Genomic DNA, 27,383 nt, shown 5'->3' with positions numbered 1-27,383 from the left:
CAACATATTTCTTATTACCTGATACATGCTTTTAATTAAACTGCAGTTGGATAAAGTTCGTTTTTTGTTGTTGCTTTATTTGGAATAGGGTTATTTAAAAATACCTGTAGTAACTGAGTTAAATCTCCAATTACCCTTTGAAGGGAGGTAGAGAATGAAAACGGTTGTTGCTCTTGCAGAGAACATACCCCACACCTAGCATTACAATACACTTCGTCTTTAGCTACTTGCACTGTTGGCCTTTTCACTTCTCATTTCTAAGAACTGAAACCCATTCTGTGCAGCTTTCTTTGAGTTATATTTTCTCCACACTGGTTCTCTCCTGCGTGAATGTTTTATCCTCAAAACACATAATTTCTTCCTTGACTCCATTATTGATTCCAACTTCACTATCTGAGCCAATTTAAAAAAAGAGTAGAAATCTTTTTTAAATAGGAAGTCAGAAAACCTAGGCTCTATTTCTCACTGTGTTGCCAAAATATCTTTATTGGGAAAATAGAAATTGAACTGAATGATGTCCAACATAGATTCAATTCTAAAATTTTATGATTTCACTATACTAGGAAATGAGATTTATTGCCCAAAGCAGGTAGGTTACATAGGGAACGCCAAAAGTAGGGGCAAGTGGGCAGTAGTGGGAGGAATGAGGTGTTTGTTCTTTGGGGTTGTCTAAGCTACGACCTTCTGTTAGCATGGGTAATTAAGAGCTCCCAAATATTGCCTTTTTTATTCAGTTAGTTCATGGGGCTTCAGATTGATTTTGACTGGTCAAAATGTAGCATTTTGTGCTCATCTGGGAAATTGCAATCTTTTTATGTTCTGAGCCATTTTCCATTAGTGCTTGTGCATGGGAAGTATTTTAAACAAGAAGCTGAAGCACATTACTAAAACTTTAGATTCTAGCAATACGATTTAAGATGGAGCAAATGCTCTGCTTCCCACTTGGATCCTAGAAGCAGCGAGCACACTTCATGAAGAATACATTTATATTTTCTTGCACATAAATACATTTGTCATGATATCAGAACCATTGAGACAAATGGCTGTGTTCAGTTGGGAAATGTATCTTTTCTTTCTGTATTAGAAAGAATGTGTTATGGTATAATTATTCTCGTGGTTTTATAGTTCAGAGCATTTTTATAGTACAGGAAGCTTCTGTCTATTGAAATAGCACATGCTACTTAATTACTATAAAGCTCTTTACAAATATAAAGAACTAATACTCATTAGCAAATAAGTTCTCTAAATACATTCTGCTTTTGTTATTACAGAGAAACATAGCATGACTTTGCAAATACTACCTCAAGGAAAGGAATGACTGCCCATGGAAAGGTATAGTTTACAGATTTCTACTCCTGATTGGTAAAGAGTAGGAGCCATATATAAACATTTCTCAGGTTTGTAGACCCTTTGAAAGGTCAATAGGCATACAGTGCACTTATATCAGCACCATTATACACAGCCAATACTAGAAGCTGCAGTAAAAACAATGACTATGAGCAACGAAAAAACTTTTAAAGACAAGATATTTAATGATGAAAGAATTCATAATTACAAGGATGTTTAAAATGAAGGCTTCTTTACAATTATTTATCCAATTGTTGTCTTGGTATTGACAGCTGTATGAGTTGGGACTCTGAGGTTTAAATGACAGAAACCCAAAGTAGGCTAAGCAAAAACACAACTCCTGCACTTAGGAAGAATCTGGGGTAGCTAGCAAATTCTAAGGCAGTATTGCAGAAACCAGAGCCTCAGGACTCAAACCAGGGACATCATGGTCCTAGGAATCCTTACCTCAGCTCTCTCCAGAGTGGGGAAGATGTCTCTCAGGTACCCGTTTAGCAATGTCAGCACAAAGAGAACTTCATTCTCTCAAGGTTTCTATAGTAAAAGGGCCCTGATGGGTCTTGTGAGGTCATTTGACCACCCCTTGGACCAATTACTGATGCTGGGTTATGGTTTGTTGTGACTGATCCAATCTGGGTCACCCTTATAAACAAGGAGTGGAGAGCCTAAATTTAAGAACCCCGTTAATTCTGCTAAGTGGGAAGTGTGTGTGTGTGTGGGGAAGCACCCATTAGGACTACCTGCAGCAGTAGAGTTCCCTGAATAAAAGGGGATATTGCTACCTAAGTGGGATAGGAACAGCAGATGGACTCAAAATTATCTTATTTTGGTGACCTTGGTCCTCTCAACCTTGAGGTAGAAATACCTGATTATCTGTCAGGAGCTTCAGTGCTAATGAGAGGTTTGTAGTATTGGTTTTGACAACCCTGAGCTTGGTGCTACTTGGCCTGCCTGGGCTGCATTGGCTTTAGTATTTCCCTGTTTCTTCAGTTCTTTCTTAAGCCTTGGAAACTAAATATATGTTCTATTCTCTTTTCATGGCAACATGCCATGGAAAGAGAACAGTCTCAAGACAGAAAGCTCTGAAATCCCTTGCTCAGGCATTTACTAGCCTCATGACCTACCGCAAGTTACTTAAGCGCTATCTATGCACCTTAGTTTCAACATCTGTGAAATGGTGCCCAAGGATGCTGTGAAAAAGAGAAAATACACATAAAGCATAGTGGCTGCTCACAGATATGCAATAAGTAGTAGCTATTACTATTGAAGATGAAATGCCTCTACTTTTGGACAACCTTAAGGAATAGTGTCTAATATTCAAGACACTAGACCATGACAGAAAGGATGAAAGAACAAACATGGCCCCTGCTCTCACTGGACTTCCAATTTAGTGAGAAAATAAATGTGCCTATGTCTGATGAAAGCAAAAGTGTTATAAATGCTAATGAGGAAAAATTGCTATCAGAGTTCAAAGGAAAAAGATATTACCATGTGCTTTCCACTTAAGGGATTTAAGCGTAGTTACTATGGCAGAAAAATAGCTCTAACTGCTTAAGGTTCATAATGTATTGAAAAAGGTGAATAGAAGACATTTAGGCCATCCTGACAAATGCATGGTATGTCCTAAATGCGCAAGACGCCTAGCAACCCTAACTCTACCCACAACAATCCTATAAAATAGGATTTTTATTTATTTACCTCCATTGTACAATTGAGAGAAATGAGATGCTGAGTCACTTGTTCAAGGCTACAGACATAAATGGCAGTGGCAGAACTGGCAACCAAATCTTAATCTGTCTGGCTTGGAAGCGTGGAATCTTCACATCATACCAATCTTCTCAACAATGACAATGGAAGATTTAGGTTCCAATTCCAGTTCAACCTCTAAACATAGGCAAGCCCTTAGGTTGATTTCTCCTTCAGAACCTCTGTTCTTCTACAAACCTGACAAGTTGACCAAATAGTTGAGCTTCTCTTCAGCTCTCTAGAATTAAGAACCACCTACAGAGTGATTCACAAAGCATGGTCCCTGAAGCATCAGCATTGTTACTTGGAAACTTGTTAGGAAAGTATTTTCTTAGGCCACACCAGAACCACTGAATCATAAACCTTAATAGGCCCAGAAACCTTGTTTTGACAAGGTCTTCAAGAGACCCTAATCCAAGTTTGAAAACCACTGACTTTCAGCATTCTGGAGTAATGCTGCTATTATTTGTGATACATTTTTCCTCCTCGACCAGGTTCACGATTCCCAATACATTTCTTCTGAAGCTTGTAAGGTGTCTTGGAAACTTGGTATTTTCACGATGGCATGGGACTTGACTACTCTTGCTTCCAAAACCTTCGTTAAATGCCACCTCCTTCCCCAAAGTCACAATCCTTGTCAATATCATCACTATCCCATCTTTGCCTTCTCCTGGCCCCTATTTTTAAGTCTGAAATACCTCTCCCTCACCAGGGTCCTCCACTTTCCCTTTCATCATTTATCACTTTATCCATCTTGTCCCCAAACCCACTTAAACAACGTTCCCTACTCTCTTCACTCCACATCCCACAAATATCAATGTCCACAATGCGGAATGATTCCATATCCTATGAAGCCTCACCGACTCCAGTTTGAATATGGCAATTATTGAAACATGAACGAGACTGAAGTTGACATCTTATGAACTATAGTTTGGTAAAGGAACAAATGTAAAAACAAAAATGTATTCCATCCAATAGAGCTTTCAAGTCTTTTCAAATACTTACAAAATGTTTTATTAATTAAATATTATTTTAGCCTGTTAATCTAAGTCCTCCTTTTATTGGGTCATTTTATTAACTTAATTCTAAAATATTACCTTATAAAAACTTTTAATTTGTATATGCCATGCCCACATAAATTAGTAAGATTTTATTATATAGTACATTATGTATTAACTTCTCTGCATCATTATAGCCTATGTATTTGAATTTTAAAAATAAAAAACTCTCCTCTAGAACTAGGAAGAACATTAAAGATTTTCTCTTTAGAACAACTATCAGTGTTGTGCTCAAGTACATAAGTCTTACATTGCTCACTACATATGAAATATACAGCCTTCTCCTATACTAAAGAGTACAAAATGAAACAAAGAGAATAGGTTAAAGATATTACATAATGCCATGAAGTTTTAAGATAAATAAAACTAGATATAAGCCCAAAATTGTCAAACTCACCATCAAACTGATAACAGGCTTCATCAAAATCAGCTTGGGGAGTTTTCTGAAAAATAGATTCTTGGGATACCTTTCCCAATTTTCAAAGTCAGAATTGTTTAGGGTAGTGCCAGAGTTAGTTCCATGTTTCCAGCATGTAACAGACTTAAGAACCACTGGCTTAGAGGCAAGCTCTGTTTTAAAATTAAATTGACCAGAATATTACTACACACGCTAATTTAAAAATATATGCATTAGATAAAGACATAATTCAGTAGCTTTTCATAGTCACCAAAGTTGACACAGGATCAAAAGTAGGTCATTCATAATGGCAATTGATGACAGTGTTCTATCACCTATCTTACTTCCCTGGTCTACCATGTCAGCTCTAAATTGATGCATTACTGACTTTTCAAACAATTACAGACTCCATGGAACAAATACAGTGAGGCTGTGGGCTGCTTCTACCATATCTTTAACTCCCTGAACATTTGTACCACCCACTAATGTGTCAGTAGTGAAACAAAGGTAACAAGAAGTATTTAGACTTAACTATATAGGACACATTGATAGTTTCCATTCTACATTGGGGTGGGGGATGAGTTGGTGTTTAATGCTCGTCCTGAATTGCTAAAGGGTTGTAATCCACAATTTGAAAATCAGATCTTGTTCAATGCCCACTTCATAGATAAGGAAACACAATCCTGCAGATACAGCATTGCACCATCTGCAATCTTTACGTGACCTTTCATTTACTAAATTCCTACCATGAAATCTTCAACAACCCTCTACAATAAAGACCCCAAATAACTTCCACCCATAGCCTCTACATTCTTACAGTAGACTGGCTTCTACCAAAGACCCTAGTACAACGTAACCAAACCACATATATCATAGGCCCGCCCCACTGCCAAAGAAAGTGACCCACACATTCTTCTACAGTGTAAAATTTCCAAACCAAGATGGATTAGAGAGATCACTCACAACATAGCCAACCAACTGGGTAAAAATCAGTAACAAGAATGTCCATTCTAGCCATAGGTAATCAGGAAGAAAATCAGGAAGTTGGGGGTAGAAAAAAGAATAGATATACACTAAAAAAGTAATTAAACTACTTTATATTTCTCGATTGTCGTAAATAATTTAAATTAGGCTGCTTTTATAGGTAAGAATCATAATGAGCAAGTAGCATTATTAAAGAATTTAATTCCTAAAGCTAGTGAGTGATTTTTAGCTAAATACTTGTACATTAGAACCTTTTTTAGAAGGCTGCTAACACTATGTCAAAATTTGTAATCATTTTTAACCCACACTGGAAAGCCAAGATTAGCAACTCTTTCCTACAGTTATTACCTCTGACCAAGGCATAAGAATTCACTTAGACAAAAAGCTTTCATAACCTACCTAAAAATAGAATAGTTCATAAATTTTCAAAACTGTTTTACCCTGCTGTGGACAGCCCTTGATCTTTGATTGTAAAACTTAGGAAACTCTGGCATGCTCTAATGTTAGTTTTATAAGTTACTGAAAACTCCTGTAAATTTAGCCATCATTTCTCAAATCTGTATTGTGTTCTCATCCCAAATGCTTAAACATTTAGGTCATAAATTGAAATACCAGTAGAAAAATATTCATCTTTAGCCAGTTGTATAGTTAACCACATGGCAAGAAACTGACAAGAAAATTTAAACAAGCAGAGCATAAAAATACTTCAAAGCATTATGAAACTGAACTCAGCACACTTTCCTAAATTTTAGTAGTTCGACTATAGGAAAATAGAACTGTCATAAGGACTGAGATGATTTAAGCTAACTCAAAATTTTCCCAATTCCTGACATCAATATTAGATTTATAGTTTTATTATAGTAACAAATAGTTGTCACAGTGAGATCTACACACATATACAGATTATATTTAAATTCATATAGAATATTTACATTTTTAAGTTATACTTTTGAAATTAGAAGATGAAGTACAGCTTAAGTTTTACAACAAAGAAAAGAAAAATATACAAGACAAAAACAGACAGAGTTAACAGTAAAAAATACAACAATCTGTTCTCAATATAATGTGGAAACTTTTTGTCAAAAAAGCTACATCTTCTTAATCTGATTGTCCAAATCATTAAAATATGGATGATTCAGTGCCATCTTGCCAGAAATTCGTTTGGCGGGATCATAGACTAACATTTTCTGGGGGAAAAAAGAAAAAAAAGATATTTAGGAAATAAAACCATTTTTAAAAAAATCTCCATAAAGCCTTAACGTTTCTACCAATAAACCAAAACTAATACTTTTAGTGAAAATCTAAATGAGTATTTACATTAGCTTAACACAAAACCAAAAATGTCGCACCCCCAACATTTCACCCTCTAGCTCTAGAATAATCTACTCCATGAAGCATAGATATCTCAGTAACCTCTTTTTGTTAAAATATGTTAAGACACAAGCATTCAGAGATAGCTTTAAAATTAAGACATAAATTTAGTTAAGATGTCTAGTCAATTATATTTACTTTGAGAATTAAATGGCCATCTGAGTTATTTATAACATTCTTGAAATGGTGGCAATTAGCTACAGTGGTTTCTGATATAGTACTCAACAAGTTTCAAGTGAAAAAAAAAACCCCACTGCACAATGTGTTATAAACATATAAAAATGAGTCAGCAAATGAATTATGTTCAGACAAATTAGTATTAATTTTAAGTTAATTTATATTATCAGAAAAGGCTAAAGCTTAATATTAATCTTAAAGAAATATTAAGCTTAAAGAAAACCAAATCAATGAGCAGAAGACTAGAGATATTTTTACTATTAGTTACATTTGAACACTCATGTACTCAGCACTTGCTGTATGAAGTGCTTTGCACAAATCATGCTACTTAATCCCCACAATAAAAGGTTCTACCCCAAAGGTTCTCGTCCCATTTTACAAATGAAGACATTGAGGCTTTGTCAAAGGAAAGTAACTTGCCCAAGCTTATAGAGCTAAGGTATAATAAATCTCAAATTTGAAACCAAGTCTAATTTTATGATTTACAGTAATGGTTCTCAACTGGGGCTGATTTTGTGCCTCAGGCGACTTTTAGCAAGACATTTCTTGTTGTCATAACTGGGGAGAGTGTGCTACTGGGACCTACAGGGTAGAGGACAATGATGCTGCTAAGCATGCTACAATGGCACAGGACAGTGCCAGCAACAAAGAATTATGCAGTTCAAGATGACAACTGTGGCTAGACTGAAGCACCTGATTTTTGGGAAATCTGAGTTTAATTGCCCAAAGACCAATCAAAATATGTTTTTAATGATATAGCAACAGATTTTTGTTTATACCTAACAGAATTTATTTACTGGAATTTATAAAAATTTGTTCCTCCTAAAATCTCAAAATTTAGATACTATTCTTAAACAAGCTTCTTGAAGCAGGCCTAGGACAATTTCTTTTTTACCCTAACAGTTTTTATTTTTTGTCTTGTTTATAAGGAAACAAGTGTTAGTTGGGAATAGCAATATAATACAGGGGAAAGATTTTTAACTAAATTAGTCCCTCTAACCTTTCTGATGGAGAAACTAGGCACAAAGTGAGAAATAGGGTTCATGAAGCAAATAGCTTTAATAATTAAAAATATCAAGCAATAAGGAAAATATGTTTAAGATAAATCAATAGAGACAAAAATGTTAGAAAGGAAGGCTTTTAGGCTGCTACAATTCAGCGATTTACAAACAACAAAAAGGTGTTATCAACCCTGGCCTTTCCCCTTTAGTACTCGTACCTACCAGTAAAACAAACAAAACCCCCCAAATCACTAATGCTAAATCCTCCTCTCAGAACCACAGTGTTTCTTAATACATAACAGACATCTAGCTCAATAAATGGTGGTTTCCTTCCTATTTCCCTCTCCTTACCGAGAGTAAATCTAAGCCATTTTCATCCAAGTTTTTGACATGGGATGCAAGACTTCCTGGTTTCCACTTGGGAAATGTATTCTTATAGTCCTGTAAAGACTCCACGTCTGGCCACACTTCATTATTGGGTGTGCCCAAAGCTCTAAAAAACATAGGAAAAAAAATTCTTAGTTGAAGCATAAATATATTCTTATTGTTACATATATGTTGTCTTTATTATTTAAAAGTTTTTTTAACAGCTTAAGTATAAAACAAAAATACCTGAAAATCCTGAAGAGTTGATCGATTTCTGAATCCCCATGGAAAAGTGGTTTCTTAGTTGCTAATTCTGCAAATATGGTGCCTATACTCCAAATGTCAACTGGAGTCGAGTAACGAGCTGACCCCAACAATACTTCTGGAGATCTGTACCAGAGTGTTACTACCTATTATTATAAAGCAAATTTTTACATTGAATAAACGTGGTGCATCAAGTTACCTAAACTTAAACATCTATATATTAAGGCTGTCCTTTAGAAGGCTTGATAGTCACTGATAATACTATTTTAGTCGATTAAATACACAAAATTGAAGATGAATTTCTAAGTTTATTTCTAAGTTCTATTCATCAGAAGAAAAAAACATCTAAAAGTATAAATAAATCTTTTCTTGCTTTTCAAATCACTGAAATGAGAGGATCAAAAGAGTTAAACAGAGCCTTATCTCTCCTGGCAAAAAAATACAAAACCATTGATAATAGATTTGGGTTGATACTGTACAAAGTGCAGGTATTATTTACATGCTAAAATAGTAAATGACTTATAACATGAATAAGAAACATGAGAAAGAAATAAAGGGCATTCAAATGGGATATAATCAAACTGTCCCTATGTACAGAAATGGTCTCATATAGAAAAACCCAAAGACTGCATCAAAAAAACCCCTTAAAACTGATAAATTATTTGAACAAAGTTGCAGGATACAAAAATCAACATATAAAAATCAGTAGTGTTTCTAAACACTATTAGCTGAAAAAGGAATCAAGAAAGTAATCACATTTATAATAGCTACAAAAAAAAATACCTAGGAATAAATTTAATGTAGATGTATAATCTCTACAATGAAAACTATAAACCATTGATGAAAGAAATTGAAGAGGAAAAAATGGAAAGACATCCCATGTTCATGAACTGGAAGAATTAACACTTCTAAAATGAATAGCCAAAGCAATCCTAAACAAAAAGAACAAAGGCCAGGGGCCTGTAATCCTAGCATTCTGGGAGGCCAAGGCAGGAGGACTGCTCGAGGTCTGGAGTTCAAGACCTGAGCAAGAGCAAGAACCTGTCTCTGCTAAAAAACAGAAAGAAATTAGTTGTATGAAATGTATGAAAAAAAAAAAATAGCTAGCCATGGTGGTGCATGCCTGTAGTCCCAGCTACTTGGGAGGCTGAGGCAGAAGGATTGCTTAAGCCCAGGAGTTTGAGGCTGCTATGAACTAGGCTGATGCCACGGCACCTAGCCCAGGCAACAGAATGAGACTGTCTCAAAAAAAAAAAAAAAAAGCTGGAGTCATCACAGTATCTGACTTCAAAATATACTACAAAGCTATAGTAACCAAAACAGCATAGTACCAGCATAAAAACAGATACATAGACCAATGGAACAGAACAGAGAACTCAGAAATAAATAAATCCATGTCCTAACAGTCAAGTGATTTTTGAAAAGCTACCAAAAACATACATTGGGGGGAAAAGCCAATCTCTTAAAAAAATAGTGCTGGGAAAACTGGATATGCATATGCAGAAGAATAAAACTAGACCCCTATCTCACACACATATACAAAAATCAACTCAAAGTGGATTAAAGTCTTAAATGTAATGACCTGAAACTATGAAACTGCTAGAAGAAAACATAGGGGAAACACTTTAGAATATTGTTCCGGTCAAAAAGTTTATGGTTAAGACCTCAAAACTTCAAGCAACAAAAGCAAAAAGTAGACAAATAAGATTATATCAAGCTAGGCCGGGCGCGGTGGCTCACGCCTGTAATCCCAGCACTCTGGGAGGCCGAGGCGGGCGGATCGCTCGAGGTCAGGAGTTCAAAGCCAGCCTGAGCAAGAGCGAGACCCCGTCTCTACTATAAATAGAAAGAAATTGGCCAACTAATATATATAGAAAAAATTAGCCGGGCATGGTGGCGCATGCCTGTGGTCCCAGCTACTCGGGAGGCTGAGGCAGGAGGATGGCTTGAGCCCAGGAGTTCGAGGTTGCTGTGAGCTAGGCTGACGCCACGGCACTCACTCTAGCCTGGGCAACAAAGTGAGACTCCATCTCAAAAAAAAAAAAAAAAAAAAAACTCGATTTCAGGAGTTCAAAGATTATATCAAGCTAAAAAGTTTCTGCACAGCAAAGGAAACAACAGAGGAGACACCTGCAGAATGGGAGAAAATACGTGCAAACTATTCATCTGACAAAGAGTTGACATACAGAATATACAAGGAACTTGAGTCTGCAGCAAAAAAAAAAAAAAAGGGCAAATGATCTAAACAGATGTTTCTCAAACAAGGACATACAAATGCCCATAAAGCATATGGAAAAAAGTGCTCAACATTACTAATCATCAGGAAAATGCAATTCAAAACCACATCCCACTTAGGAATAGTTATCACCAAAAGACAAAAATAACAAATGCTGGCAAGGATGTGAAGATAGGTCAGTCAACTGTTGGTGGGAATGTAAGTTAGTATAGCCACTATGAAAAACTGTATGGAAGTTCCTCAAAACACTAAAAGCAGAATCCCACTGCTGGGTACATATGCAAAAGAAAAAAAAAAATCATCTCAAAAAGATTATCTGCATGTCCTTGTTTATTGTAGTACTACTCACAATAGCCAAGATATGGAATCAAACCTAAGTTTCCATCAACAAATGAATGGATAAATAAAATGTGGTATGTGTGTATACACATACACACACATACACACACACGTGCATACAATGGAATACTATTCAGCTACAAAGAATGAAATCATGTCATTCCTGGCAACATGAATGACCCTGGAGGGCATTATCTTTTTTTTTTTGAGACACAGTCTCACTTTGTTGCCCAGACTAGAGTGAGTGCCATGGTGTCAGCCTAGCTCACAGCAACCTCAAACCCCTGGTCTCAAGCAATCCTACTGCCTCAGCCTCCTGAGTAGCTAGCTGGGACTCTAAGCATGTGCCACCATGCCCAGCTAATTTTTATAAATATATATGTTTTTCTTTTTTTTTAGTTGTCTAGCTAATTTCTTTCTATTTTTTTTTAGTAGAGATGGGGTTTCACTCTTGCTCAGGCTGGTCTCCAACTCCAAACAATCTGCCCACATCAGCCTCCCAAAGTGCTAGGATTAGAGGCATGAGCCACCACACCTGGCCAGGGCATTATGTTAAGTGAAATAAGCCAGGCACCAAATGATAAATACCACATGTTTTCACTCATATGTGGGAACTAAAAAGGTTGATCTCATGAAGTACAGTAAGATAGTTACTAGAGGCTGGGAAAGGTAAGATAGAGAGGGTCCAATCAGGAGACAAACCACAGGGTGATTTGAATGGGCAGAATTTAATATAAAGAATAGGAAATAAGGAGACTATTAAAAACTAACTATAGCAAGGATGAAGTATCTCAGGAATGGAAAAACAAACACATGTACTCTCTAATAATTTGGAACTAATCATGGGTACACAAGAGCACAGAGAGAAGTAAAAGTCATGGGAAATCAGAAGGGGGATGTAGACGAAGTGTAAAAACCTACCTAACAGGGTATAATGAACACTGTTTGGGTGATGGGCACACTAATAGCCCTGACTCAAGCATTATAAAAGCTATCCATGTAACAAAAACATTTGTCTCCCCTTAATATTTATTTGGGGGGGAGGACTATAGCAAGGAAAACCCTTTCCTCATGCAATGCCTCTCTAGTACCCTGTACTGACCCTAGTTACACAGCAGCTGGCAAAGAAAAACAATTTAAAAGATTTAGTTCTTTTTACATAGCATACAATGAAGGGTGAATTTGGAGCTCAGAGGCAATAAATTGATACTGGTACAAAGTAGAAATATTATTTTGTCACTTAACAAACAGATAAAGTAATTCAGCAATCACACATTCAAAAGCACCAAAAAAGCCGGGCGCGGTGGCTCACGCCTGTAATCCTAGCACTCTGGGAGGCTGAGGCGGGCGGATTGCTCGAGGTCAGGAGTTCGAAACCAGCCTGAGCAAGAGCGAGACCCCGTCTCTACTATAAATAGAAAGAAATTAATTGGCCAACTAATATATATATAAAAAATTAGCCGGGCATGGTGGCGCATGCCTGTAATCCCAGCTACTCGGGAGGCTGAGGCAGGAGGATTGCTTGAGCCCAGGAGTTTGAGGTTGCTGTGAGCTAGGCTGACGCCATGGCACTCACTCTAGCCTGGGAAACAAAGCGAGACTCTGTCTCAAAAAAAAAAAAAAAAAAAAAAAAAAAGCACCAAAAAACACTATTCTACTTACCTCATGTGTATATACTCTAATAGGTATTCCAAAAGCTCTGGCAAGGCCAAAATCAGCCAGTTTAATTGTTCCTTTGTCATCAATCAATAGATTTTGAGGTTTTAAGTCTCTGTGAAGAACTCTTCTAGAGTGACAAAACACAATCCCCTGTAGGATTTGGTATAAATAACTCTGGAAAAAGGAAATATAAGTTAGAAACTTAACCATATCATATACATATGATTTTCTAAAATATTAGTTTATTTCAAAGATACAAAAAATTATGATAACAGAAATAATTTGACTGCCAAAGCTTTCAGGCCATTTTATAACAAACATTTGTGGGTGGGAAGCCCATTTCCATACAATGTCATATTTGTATAAATAAGAAAAAGATGTTCATCTTATGAACATATCTTATGTCCATGTTAACTCAGTCTTCTTTGACTTAGTTTTAGTCCTTACAAGTTAGTTTTCTATATAAAAGTTTCTTGAATTTTCTTCCATATACTTATACCAACTCTATGTCTATCTTGAATAAGGTTGGTCTTTTCTATCTTTCAACTTTACACATTTATTTACTCATTGTAAAAGCTGGTCTGATTCCAAAAGAAATTCCAAAGAGGACATTATGATTATATATTTAAATGGCTACAATTATTAAAAATACTGCTTACTAGTTCAGAGATAAGTGCTTTACAAGACACTTTTTGCCGAAGGCAGTGTAATGGACATTTGAAGTAACATGGATATTACAAAAATGTAAGGTACATAAGAAAATACTGACAAAGTTTAAAACTGGAAAATAACACAGATGCTCCTCAAGTTATGATGGAGTTACCTCTCGATAAACCCATTGTAAGTTAAAAATATAACTCAAAAATGCACTTAATACAGCCTACCAAGCATCATAGCTTAGCCTAGCCCACCTTACAAATGCTTAAAACACTTAGATTAGTCTACAGTTAGGCAAAATCATCAAACACAAAGCCTTTTCATAATAAAGTGTTGAATACCTTATGTAATTTACTGAATACCATACTGACAATGAAAAACAACAGAATGGTTGTATGTATACTCCAAGTACGGTTTCTGCTGAATATTGATCACTTTTGCACAATTACTATAGTTGAAAAACTTTAAGTCAAACCCATCATAAGCCAGGGACTGTATGTACATAAAATCAGACCTGGTTGGCCATTTGGGAAAAAAAGTCATTTTTTTGCTAATATTTGGATCCGCACCCCAGTTTTTAAACCAAAATAAATCTTGATCCATCCAAAATTGAAGACAAAAAAGTATGAGTGGGAGAAAATATCTACTGAAACGACCAGAAAAATATTGTCACAAAAGATCATATGTAACCTTTCAGTGAGGAAGACGTAAGCCAAGACATAGCAACAGAAAAGTTCAACAGTCATACAAGATTATTAAAGACAATTTCAATATAGAAAAATCAGTGGATAATATACAGAATGTTTATAGATGGCTACATATTAAAAATGTTAAATGTCATGAAATACAAAATTAAAATAATGTTAATATGCCTTTTTCATATAATAGATAAAATAGTTAAAAAATTGATAAAACCAAGTTTTGGCAATGATGTACCAAAACAGTAACTCTTACATACCATGAATGTTTAAGAATAAATTGCTACAATTTTTTAGAGGCCAACTGGCAATATCTTTCGAGACCTTAAATATAAACACCTTCAACTCATCATTCAAGTTCTAAAATTTATCTTATAAAGTTGCACACAAAGAGGATATTCACTGTAGCATTGTTCCTAAGTCCAACAATGACCAAGCTGGAAAATAAATGTCCATCAATATGGAACTGGTTTAAATAATTTTATCAAAAACACAAACAGGCCGGGCGCGGTGGCTCACGCTTGTAATCCTAGCACTCTGGGAGGCCGAGGCGGGCGGATTGCTCAAGGTCAGGAGTTCAAAACCAGCCTGAGCGAGACCCCGTCTCTACTATAAAAATAGAAAGAAATTAATTGGCCAACTAATATATATATATAAAAAATTAGCCGGGTATGGTGGCTCGTGCCTGTAGTCCCAGCAACTCGGGAGGCTGAGACAGCAGGATTGCTTGAGCCCAGGAGATTGAGGTTGCTGTGAGCTAGGCTGACGCCACGGCACTCACTCTAGCCTAGGCAAGAAAGCGAGACTCTGTCTCAAAAAAAAAAAAAAAAAAACACAAACAGACAAAGGTAGATCTATGTGTCCGATGATTTATGCAAAAAAAGGAAAAGTAATATGTATGTATGTGTGTATATATATGCACACATATATATTATAAATTATCCCATTTCTGCAAAGTACGTTTATGCACATACAAAGTAGACATACAAGTGTCTGCAAGATTATGAATAAAACAATGGATACCTCAGGAGTGGTTTGGTAGAGTTGGTGTAATAAGGCACTTTTACTTTATATACTGCAGTACTTTCAAAAAAAAGACTATATGCTTATAATTTAACTGAAATGTAATAAATGTCTACATTAACTAAAACATATTCAAAACCAAGATAAAATTAAACAACCTGTTACTACTACCCTGCCCCAGGCTTTTGCTACTCTGTTTTACACATTATCTGACAGCCAGAGAAAGATGGGAATACCCTAGCTTCCAACAATACCATACTCATCAGTGCTGTTATCTCAGGTACTATTTTTTACTTACTAGAAGCATTATCTGGTAATAAAATACGTAACTGTAACCTATGTGGACTGTGAGGGAGGAAAATGAAATTCTTCATTCTACTTTCTAACACTTTTTCCAAGCACAACCTCACAAAACACACAGACTTCTATATAGACGCTTTATATTCACAGTGCTTAAGTATTAATAAAATTAGGTAGGCTTCTTACCTTAACAAGTGAAGAGTCCATGAACTGACCAGGAGGGATAGAATCCAAATATTTCTTGAGGTCCATGGAAAGAAATTCAAAGATGAGATATAACCTGGAATCCTGCATAAGCACATCTTGAAGACTGAAAAATAAAACAATTATATGAAAAATCAGCAAACATTTTTGACCTCTTTCACAAAACTACGCCCAAAAATTTTACAGTAGCTGTAATAAAAACTGGGGAAACATGGTAGCTTCCCAAATAGAGAACACCTTAATAAAAAACTAAAATTTTAGGAAGGAATCTCAGGGCAGCAATTTAAAATTAAGTCTCATAAGGAGGTGCTAACTTATCCACAATCTGTATTCCAAAAGAACTATCTAGGTTGGCTACTAATTGCTCAGACTTTGTCTTTTCATTGAAGTAAATTACACAAATAAGTTTTAAGTAGTACCTCACCTTCAGAGCTACTCCCTATCTCCAGAGCCAGCAAAATAAATTAAATTCTAACTTTGACTGTTAGAAAGACAATTCTCCCCCCAAACACCCAATCCAAATATTTCAAGGAAAAAACAATTCTTCTTTTTCATCTGACCTAGCAACCTGTCTTAGGCCTTTGATTAAGGGGTCATTAGAGACTAGAGCTCCCAGAGTGAGAGAGCTGACAAAGCTCTATGGAAAAGGGCATTCTTTTCTCCCATGGCCTCTTACCTTGCTTTCCCAGCCCCAAACACAAGTCTACTCACCAAGCTCCTCTAACTGTTGCTGTTTTAACAGCCTATTCTCTTATACCTATGCCCAGCATTCTCAATGAACAAACATAATAGCGCTATATTCAACTCAGCAAGGTCAGATCAGAAACTAAGCAAATGTAAAAATTTCCACATTGAAATTCACATGTGAAATAGTTGCGGAAAATGGTTTAAATTCAGATATTATACCATACCTGACTATATTTGGATGACGAAGTTCTTTTAATAGAGAAATTTCCCGAATTGCAGTACTAGGAACCCCTTCCTCTTCACTTTCTAGTCTGATTTTCTTCATGGCTACCACTTGGCCTGTAGTTTTGTGTCTACCCTTATACACAACTCCATAGGTACCTGAAACAAAGTAAATATCTGCTATGTGACACACCCCACATACAAAAAGATTTTTTTGGTGATTGAATCCCATAAGGCAGGCGTCCTCAAACTACAGCCCACAGGCCACATGCAGGTGTTTTTGACCGTTTGTTTTTTTACTTCAAAGTAAGATATGTGCAGTGTGCATAGGAATTTGTTCATGATTTTTTTAAAACTATAGTCCGGCCCTCCAACGGTCTGAGGGACAGTGAACTGGCCCCCTGTTTAAAAAGTTTGAGAACCCCTGCCATAAGGTGTCACATGATAGAAATATCTGCTGTGGCCAGACAGAAGTATGTTACTCATAATTATACCCTCATTGCTTCCAAAAAGAATCTGAGAGTAACTACAACCTATCACATATATGGTTTAAAAATAAAATTCATGTAGTCACCACAAGTTTCCCATACATTTAAATTACCGTTAATGTTCCAGCACATTTTAGAGAAGTAAATGGGTCTTTTGCAAATTGAAATTTACCTCCTGCCAAATATCCTACCCAACAATAAAACAGGTATAAAATACAGTGTAAAGATTTGGGCTCAGGAAATACTACTGAAGAATCACCTTGACACTTTCAGAAAATTCTGCATAGAGTGCTCTATGCTTTTCAAAACATTTTCATATGTATCTCAAAATACATACTCAACAATCCTTATCCATAAAAGGAATGGAGATTTAAAACAGGCCATGTGGTTTTATTAAATATTAAACCTAATAAAGATCACATTATCTACTACATACTAGGAAAGCCTCATACCCATTCAGAAGTTGATGAAAACACTGATATATGGGCTTCAGATATCAACAGTGTCAATATAAGGGATAGAGGGGTTGGGAGGCGGATACAGAGAATAGAAATGGCAATAAGAAAGAAAACTAGTAAGCTAACATCATACACATGCAGCATTCAATTCCTTAGATAAGTACTTTTTAAACTCAGGTTGGAGTTTAGGAAAGTCCTGAACCTCTTAACTATACATAAAATTTTGTCAAATAGCTTTTGCTTTCCATGACAAGTTTAACTTCAAAATTGATTAGAGTGCATTTTTCTAGGAAGAAGGTCTATTTTATGGTTTTTATGAGTTTCTCCAAAGGCAGTATATTTCAAAAAAGGCTAAGAATCACTACTAACAAATTATCAAGTGCTTAGTTAGAATATTAAGCAGTTTGGTCAGTGATAAACTGAAGTTATATAAAATTTGTTCTAACATATGAGGTTTCTTTTGTTTGTTTGAGGCGAAGTCTTGCTTTGTCTCTCAGGCTGGAGTATAGTGGCATCATCATAGCTCACTGTAGCCTTGAACTCCTGGGCTCAAGAGATCCTCCTGCCTCAGCCTCAAGAGTAGCTGGGACTACAGGCCTGGGCCACCACACCCAGCTCTAATGTGTTTTGTTTTTCTAAAGAAATTCTACACAAGTCTATGTCTTCCTAAATACTGGTGTCATTCTAAAAATATACTTTGACATAAAAACTACTTTATACTATTTTGAATTAATTTTGGATTAAATGTGACTTTTTAATGACCAGAACTATTCCAAATTAAAAGAGAACTGATTATATTTGATCCTCACAGCCATCCTCTTAAAAGTAGGTAGCCTTCCATACACTTAAAATCTGTACATTTTTTTGAGATGTAAATTATTCTTGCATTAAGTACAAAAAGTAGGTACACTCATCTGGCACACTGTTAAAGCAGTCTCAGGAAGATTCGTTACTTGCATAGTACGATCAAATAGCAGTTAATGCTATTGACTATAAATTGACCAAAAATTCAGAACTAATTTTTTTCTAGTATTCTTTCCTCTTCCTCAAGTATACAATCTCATCCAGTAGTAAACAATTTTCAGAATTAACTCATAATAATTAACTGATGGCCAACACTCAACATTTAAACAAAGTAGACTGGTTAATCACCATAAATTACTTATGAAAAATATGGTATGTGCTCTGAAATGTCCTAAGCAGTCTAAATATAGAAATATTTAAGTAGATTACTAAATAACAAAGGAGGCAAAAGAAAAAATATTAGCTTAATAGTATTATAGAAATAAAAGCAATCACAACATAAAAAAGCCTGAAAAGAGATCTAAGACTAACAGAAGACTTATCCCATAAAACAAAGGAACAATGTTGGACATGGTCAGGTTATGTAGGTCTTGGAGCAGAAAACTTTCATTCAACAAATATTTATAGACTGCCCACTAAATCAAGATAAAGATTCCACCATCATGGATATAACTACTCTTTGTGAACCAAAAAGACATTTTCATAAGGCAGGAAGGAGTTCAAAGACTAATATGACAACACCAAGATTTTTATAATTTGGAAGAAAACAGACAACTTTGTAATATTTGAAATAAGTATGCATGTATTTTTAAGAAATGATTTAGGCTGTCAAAAAACTCAATGTCAAGAGGGAGAAAGGGCAGGGATTTTTCTAGACTACAAAGAATTGAGGCATTCACTGCCAAATGAAATGCATGACATTGGGTGGATCTTCAGAATATATATGTAGAAATATTTAGAGGTAAAGTGTTTCTCCACAACTTACTTCAAATGGATCAAAATAAAAACAATTGAGTGTTCTCACCACTAAAAAATGATAAAGGCATGAGGTGTTGGATATGCTAACTACCTCGATTTAATTATACAACATACACATGCATTGAAATATCAAATTTTACCCCATAAATATGTACAATTAAAATGTGTAAATTAAAAAAAAAAAAAAAGATAAACAGGCGCTGAACAGTGGCTCACACCTGTAATCCTAATCACTCTGGGAGGCCCGAGGCAGGAGGATTGTTTGAGCTCAGGAGTTCAAGACAAGCCCTTAGCAACAGCAAGACCCCCATCTCTACAAAATATAGGAAACTTAGCCAGGCATTGTAGTACATGCCTGTAGTCCCAGCTACTTGGGAGGCTGAGACAGAAGGATCATTCAAGCCCAGGAGTTTGAGGTTGCAGTGAGCCATGTCACCACTGCCACCTCTACCAGGGGCGACACAGCAAGAGAACAAGACTCTGTCTCAACAAAAAATGAAAAACAAAATGCTAATACACAGATAATAAGGTAAATATGACAAAATAGTAACAACTTGGTAAAAGTGTTCATTGTAAAGAACGTTCATTGTAAAGAACGTTCATTGTATAAATCTTTCAACTTATCTATAGGTTTGAAAATGTTCAAAATAAAAAGTTGAGGTGAAAAAATATATAACTTTCAAATTAGTATTTTAACACTAGACCTTGACCAGATACCTGACAGGAACAAAAGAAAATTCTGTGTGGAAAATATAATCTAGGTCTCAAATTATTTCCACAAGTTAATTTTTCAAAAACAATATCCAGCACATAATCCAAAACAACCAAGCACTGAAGCAGTCAAGACAATACAAGCCAGAAAAACAACAGTTCAGAAAAACACGTTAAGGAATACAGATATTATTTATGGAATATTTGAGTATCACCTGTGTCCTGGGCACTATTGCCAGGCAATGGGCATATAGTTGTGAACAAGACAACAACCCAAGCCTCACAGAGCTTACTGTATAAAAATTTAAAAGGATATTAAGGATGAAGCAAAGGGACTACAAAGGGGTCTTGAATTAGTGAGATGAAAAGGGAAGCTGTAGAGAGAGGGTGGTTTTCAGGAAGGAAGAACAGCATTGCCACAGCCCAAATAGCAAGGAATATGTGAGGATATCAAAGAAATCCAAATTAGAGTTTAATGGCATTACATGAGGCTAGCAAGGGGCTATCATGTAAAGAGATAGTTATGGAAACAATGGGTTTTCTGAGTTAAAGCACTCAAATGCTTTCCAGACATTGATTGTCTCAGATCCAGATAAGTTAAAATGTTTACCGCTGTCACACTGCTAGAAATGAAGAATGGGGTCTTACAATTCCCCTATATATTTATAATAGAATAAATTTAAAATTATACTCCTAACTACTATTTTAGTAGCAATTAAATACCTTTCTCAGGAGTCAAATCTTTAAGTCACTTGTATGTTTGGAGTTCTACAGTTTAAAGAAAAATACATTTAGACTTTTAAGAATGCCTCCTTTTACTCCAAACTAAAACCAAGACTCACTAAATTCTCTAGAGATTTAAGAAACACATAAAGCATCAGACATGCTAACCAAACTTCTTTTAATTCAGCAGCAAAATTAGCTTAGTAGAATGGGTACATTAAGGTAGTTACTTGAAATTTCCAAAAAAAAAAAAAAAAAAAAGCCTCCAACCCAACCACACTAACTTATCATTCCTATCTTATTAAATCCTTCCAGAATTCCTTCCCCCTTATTTTTTAATATTCTTTATCAAGTAGGACCTTTGAGCACACTAAAAATACAGATGGAAATGTTCTTCAAGTAGAACTTGTATCAACTGGACTCTATTAGCAAATTATTTTGTATAAGTTTTAGCATTTGTTTCTGGAGAATTGAGAATGCCAAAACTTCTATATAGAAACTTGGATGTCCTGATGGAGGAAAAGAACAACAAACAGGCAAAAGGTTATTTTTACCCCTTATTTATGCCACATAGATCTAAATATTCCTTAAAGTCCTACAGAAAGGGAATGATTACATACAAAAATTATAGTTTTAGAACAGCTTACATACATACATAACAGGTACACATAACAGGTCATTTATACCTACGGTAACTAAAAAGAAATTTTAGTTAAATTAGCTTAACAGGCAATTATTGTATCTTGTCTAGAAAGTTAAGATAAAAATATTTACCATCCCAACCATAATTGAGACTAAAAACATATTATAATTTGCATTATCTTGAAATGTGAACATTTGTGTTTAACTTATTATGTAAAAACACATTAATGGGCCGGGCACGGTGGCTCACGCCTGTAATCCTAGCTCTCTGGGAGGCCGAGGCGGGCGGATTGCTCAAGGTCAGGAGTTCAAAACCAGCCTGAGCAAGAGCGAGACCCCGTCTCTACTATAAATAGAAAGAAACTAATTGGCCAACTGATATATATATATAAAAATTAGCCGGGCATGGTGGCACATGCCTGTAGTCCCAGCTACTCGGGAGGCTGAGACAGAAGGATCGCTTGAGCCCAGGAGTTTGAGGTTGCTGTGAGCTAGGCTGACGCCACGGCATTCACTCTAGCCTGGGCAACAAAGCAAGACTCTGTCTCAAAAAAAAAAAAACACATTAATGCACATTAGTACAAGATACCTTAAAGGTTGAATTTTAATAAATATTTACATGTGTTCATGTCATAAAAGTTGTAGCATTATTAAATCATTTAAAAACCATTATTAAAACCACTTACCTTCTCCAATTTTCTCTATTTTGGTATAATCTTCCATAGTTAATCAATAGGTATGGCAGATCCTAAAATGAGGGGAAAAACTGATTTGATTACATGGCACTAACTCAAAGGGCAGTTTTAAGTCTTAATAAGATACTATCTGCATAGTATTGTCCAGTGTCTACTGCAGTGTTAAGCATTCCATAAACACTAGTTATTAAAACTATATTTACAAGGGTAAGGACTCCTGCAATAAGACTTTCCTACCCTTCCTTGCTCCTAAAACATTGGAAACATTTGTATATTCTATACTAGTGTAGTATTTAGCTTCCCTCAATCAAATTAACCCTCAAATTCAGACACTGACTTCTCTATTCTTCCCAAAAACCAAAATTACATTTTTTATGTAACACTTTTAAGTAGTACCAGCATGTGACAAACTAATGCCCAAATATTTCAACAAATAATGTTATTTGACTGCATTTGTACTGCTTTACAATATTTAAAGATGATTCAAAACACTTTTCTAAAGACAGAACCAAAAAGTGGTTGGTCACAGTGTTCACACATTAGATTTACCTATTAGAAAGATTTTGTTTAAAGCTGCAAAAACAAAGTGTTTACAGTTGCTCAAGTGACAGTTTTAATCTTTCTCTTTTGTTATTTTAGCAGTCCTATGGACAAACATGCTCGACTTTCAAGGAACTTTTTGCAAAGTAGGAATTATCACCTACGCACCCTGAAAGAATGAAAAGTCCAAATCCACAAATCAAACTCTAATTATACCCTATGCAATGTCAAGAACCAATTAAAAAACTATATACTTGAATCAAGAACGTAGTGAAAAAGTGCTGGCAACCAGACATTTAAGACTTCCTCAGATGGTAAGTGTGCCAACTTAACTTCAGAAGCCCAGGCATAATTACCTTGATTTTTCCCACACACCTATCATTGATGACAAAATCATTATGAAGGTCACTCTGAAAAACTGACACTTAAGTTCTATCTCTCACATTCCTCCTCCTCAAAAATAAATAAATAAATAAATCCAAGAAGAAGTAGAGACTAATAATTTTTCATGAACAAAACTGCACTGCACTGGTCATGTGTGTCACTCTTAAGAATTTATAACTTTACAAACTGGCAGTAGACAATTACGATGCTTATCTTTTCCCTCAATAACCAGATTTAATATACCTAAAGCATATAATATATGCTTTAGGTATATTTAATATGCTTTAGGTATATTAATATAAATTGAGCTCACTTCGAACAGGCAGCCAAAATTTAACTCAATGTCAAAGTTGGGTTCAATTACCCTCCCACCATTTTCCAGTTCTAACAATTTTAAACAAAGGATGCCTTCTATATAGAAAAAATAATTTTACGCTTCGTATGGAACCAAAGAAGACCCCGAATATCAAGAGCAATTCTAGGCAACAAAAACAAAATGGGAGGCATTAATATGCCAGATATCAAACTATACTACAAAGCTGTAGTAATTAAATCAATCTGGTATTGGCACAAAAATAGGAATATTGACCAGTGGAACAGATGTGAGAATGCTGATATAAAACCATCTTCATATAGCCATCTAATCTTTGACAAAGCAGACAAAAACATACGCTGGGGAAAAGAATCCCTCTTCAATAAATGGTGCTGGGAAAACTGGATAGCCACCTGTAGAAGGCTAAAACAGGACCCACACCTTTCACCTCTCACAAAAACCAACTCACGCTGGATAACAGACTTAAACCTAAGGTATGAAACTATTAGAACTCTAGAGGAAAAAGTTGGAAACACTCTCCTAGACATTGGCCTGGGCAAATAGTTTATGAAGAAGTCCCCAAAGGCAATCACAGCAGCAACAAAAATAAATAAATGGGACATGATCAAACTACAAAGCTTCTGCACAGCCAAAGAAAGAGTCATGAAAATAAACAGACAACCTACAGAATGGGAGAAAATTTTTGCATCCTCTGCATCCGATAAGGGACTGATAACTAGAATATACTTAGAACTCACGAAAATCAGGAAGAAAAAATCAAATAACCCCATTAAAAAGTGGGCAAAGGACTTGAACAGAAACTTTTCTAAAGAAGACAGAAGAATGGCCAACAAACATATGAAAAAATGCTCAACATCTCTAATCATCAGGGAAATGCAAATCAAAACCACAATGAGATATCACTTAACCCCAGTGAGAATGGCCTTTATCAAAAAATCTCCAAACAATAAATGCTGGCGTGGTTGCAGAGAAAGAGGAACACTCCTACACTGCTGGTGGGACTGCAAACTAGTTCAACCTCTGTGGAAAGCAATATGGAGATATCTTAAAGCGATACAAGTGAATCTACCATTTGATCCAGCAATCCCATTGCTGGGCATCTACCCAAATGATCCAGTGACACTCTACAAAAAAGACACCTGCACTCGAATGTTTATAGCAGCACAATTCATAATTGCAAGGCTGTGGAAACAGCCCAAGTGTCCATCAATCCAAGAATGGATTAATAAAATGTGGTATATGTATGTATACCATGGAGTACTATTCAGCTCTAAGAAACAATGGTGACATAGCACATCTTGTATTTTCCTGGTTAGAGCTGGAACCCATACTATTAAGTGAAGTTTCCCAAGAATGGAAAAACAAGCACCACATATACTCACCAGCAAATTGGTATTAACTGAACAGCACCTAAGTGGTCACATAGGTACTACAGTAATAGGGTATTGGGCAGGTGGGAGGGGGGCGGGTATATACATACATAATGAGTGAGATGTGCACCATCTGGGGGATGGTCATGATGGAGACTCAGACTTGTGGGGGGAGGGGGGGAAATGGGCATTTGTTGAAACCTTAAAATCTGTACCCCCGTAATATGCCGAAATAAAAAAAAAAAAAAAAAAGGATGCCTTCTGAACGTCTCCGGGGCTCTGTACTACAAGCTGCAGGAATGGAAAATACCGATAGCTTCACCTCTCCACCCACAGAAACCCACCAAGTCCTTAGAGGACACAAGACATGCACACTAGCAACATTAGCGTTAGGTTAAAAATGACTAAAAGGATGTTAAACCACACGTTCCCATCTCTCCTTCCACTTTTTGACCATTCCATAGTATAGAACCACCACCATCCAAGTAAAGAACAAAATTGCTCAAGTTCCCTCTGGCTCTGCGCCTTGGCTAAGTGTTCTTCGTTTAAAAGCTCCGAGTGAGCCAGGGCTGCGGGCAGAGGCCAGCCCGAGAAGGCCCGCAAGTGTATCGGATGGGTTTCTCCAGGCGGCCTGGGTTTAGGGACTGGCGTGGGTACCTGGCCCCAGCGCGGTCCCGTTTTCCACACCCCGGGGCTGGAGCGACGCGCACGCAGGGGGCGGGCCTAGGCCCCAGCCGGGCGCGCAGCAGGCGCTCAGCTTGCTCGAACCTACGCGGGGGTTTTGCTTCAACCACGACCCGAAAGCCTCCTCAGGCGGGTCGGCGCCTGTCCCAGAGAACAGCCGTCCTCGGCCCCAGGCTGCAACCCCGAGGCCAGGGCAGCCCCAACACTCCTCCGCGTCACCCCGCCAAGGTGGACTCCCCCCGAGCCTCCCTCTAAAGCCGGGCCCGGCCGGGCTCACACACCCGGGGCCCGGGCCCAGGGGAAGGCCCAGCCTCCCTCCAGAAGCCCGGCCTTGCCCCACGCAGACCCCAGCTCCCCAGCCCGGCCTCCTAAGATCACCCCGTTCCTCCATACTCGTCCTCCCAGGCCCCCGGGTCGGCCCATAGGCATGACCCCGACCCCAGCAACTCTACCTGGCTTATTGTCCCGCGGCGGCCGCAGTGGCAGCTACCACGTCACCGTCGCTCCCCTCTCAACTTCCAGGAGCCAGCTTAGAAGCTGAGTGCGAGCAGTTTCAAACTCACCGCGCTAAAGGGTCCCGGCTCCCCCAATCAGGGAGCCCGTAGACTTTCAAAGGAGCCAATCAGAGCCCAGATACGCCTGGGCGGGGCATCCCGGGTGGCTAGAGCGCGAAAGTAGGAGGAAACGGCGGCTGGAGAAAAAGCAAGCGGGCGGGCGCCTAGTGAATCTCAGCGCAAGCGCTCTCCTTCCTCCCAGGAGAGCGTCGTCCTACTGTTTCTAGTCAACAGGGGTCGACTGTTCGCTGTGTTTTTCTTTTTAATTTTTTCTCTTGGTATTATAGGCACAATTAAAATTTATTGCGCTCAAATAGCTCCTCAGAAAAGTGATATTGCACTTACATCGAGATTCCATTACTTTTACTTATAATTCTTAAGGTTAGGAGTGTATAGTTAGGTTTTTATAAATGAGTGATCTGCGGGCTAGGCCCAAGGAACCCATTTCAGTTACCTTAAGAGGGAGATAATGGAAAACTCAAAAGACATCTGCAAAACTGTAAAGAAAAATTTCCGGTTATATGTAGTATATAATATATATATATATAGCTGTGCTTTGTTTTTACCTCATTCTTAAATTTTAAATTTTTTGTTTAAATTTTTATTTATTGAAACATTAAAAATATATATATATATTTTAAATGTTAAAATATTTCCACAGAATTTTAAATAAATATATAGTTTTAGGTATGGGGGCGGCGGGGGCGGGGGCTTTCCGTGTTGCCCAAGCTGGCTTTGAACCCCGGCGTTTAAGCAATACGCCTGAGTCTCCCTCATGGCTGGGAATACAGGCATGGGCCACCACGCCCAGCCTTAAATGTTCTTTAAAACATAAGAATTCACAGTTATAAGGGGAGAAAAAGAGATCTGAATTATACTAAAGTAATCCAATGTCAAAAACTGTCTTCCCTGCCCTTCCAGGGAGAGATTAGAGAGTTTTCTACTCTTAAACATCATTCTTAAATCTTAAAAACAAACAAAAAACAGTGAAAACAGAACCGGAAATAATGAGTCCTCCTATTAAGGAGTTTTAGGCTGCATTGACCCTTATAAGACATATAACAGATTACCTCACCCTCTACAAGTATGTGTTAGAATGAAGAGTGGAACTAGTACATCGCATGCATTTAAGTGTTGAATACTTTTTTAGACAATGAGCCACTGAGTCTATCACGTGGCCCTATAGGTTGCATGAATGCTCAGTCTTGACAATTTTTTTGCTCCTGGGTGACAGAGGCAGAACATTTGGGATTCATGGTGGAAGCTGAGGTTTGAGGACTCC

The 27,383-nt window shown here is 36.9% G+C and overlaps 1 protein-coding gene across 1 annotated transcript; it reads right to left on the bottom strand.

The window, feature by feature from the left end:
• Positions 1-6,417: 6,417 nt before the first annotated feature.
• On the bottom strand, positions 6,418-26,114 carry CDK1 (cyclin dependent kinase 1). Its single transcript, XM_076010021.1, has 8 exons — positions 26,000-26,114; positions 22,227-22,288; positions 16,739-16,895; positions 15,810-15,933; positions 12,949-13,119; positions 8,694-8,857; positions 8,433-8,574; positions 6,418-6,719 (listed from the first exon to the last, which is right to left on the bottom strand). Exons 2-8 carry the CDS (start codon positions 22,261-22,263, stop codon positions 6,621-6,623), a joined length of 894 nt encoding a protein of 297 aa, XP_075866136.1. The 5' UTR covers positions 22,264-22,288; positions 26,000-26,114; the 3' UTR covers positions 6,418-6,620.
• Positions 26,115-27,383: the final 1,269 nt, after the last annotated feature.

The sequence above is a fragment of the Microcebus murinus genome, chromosome 14 (assembly GCF_040939455.1).
Source record: "Microcebus murinus isolate Inina chromosome 14, M.murinus_Inina_mat1.0, whole genome shotgun sequence".
Lineage (NCBI taxonomy): Eukaryota > Metazoa > Chordata > Mammalia > Primates > Cheirogaleidae > Microcebus > Microcebus murinus.
This window is presented reverse-complemented; position numbering and strand designations above follow the sequence as displayed.

Coding starts and splice junctions, on each gene's coding strand:
- CDK1 (XM_076010021.1), bottom strand. CDS start 22,263: ATGGAAGATTATACCAAAATAGAGAAAATTGGAGAAG. Junction 15,934..16,738: donor CGTCATCCAAATATAGTCAG/GTATGGTATAAT, acceptor TTTATTTTTCAG/TCTTCAAGATGTGCTTATGC. Junction 6,720..8,432: donor ATGGCTTAGATTTACTCTCG/GTAAGGAGAGGG, acceptor TTTTTCCCCCAG/AAAATGTTAGTCTATGATCC.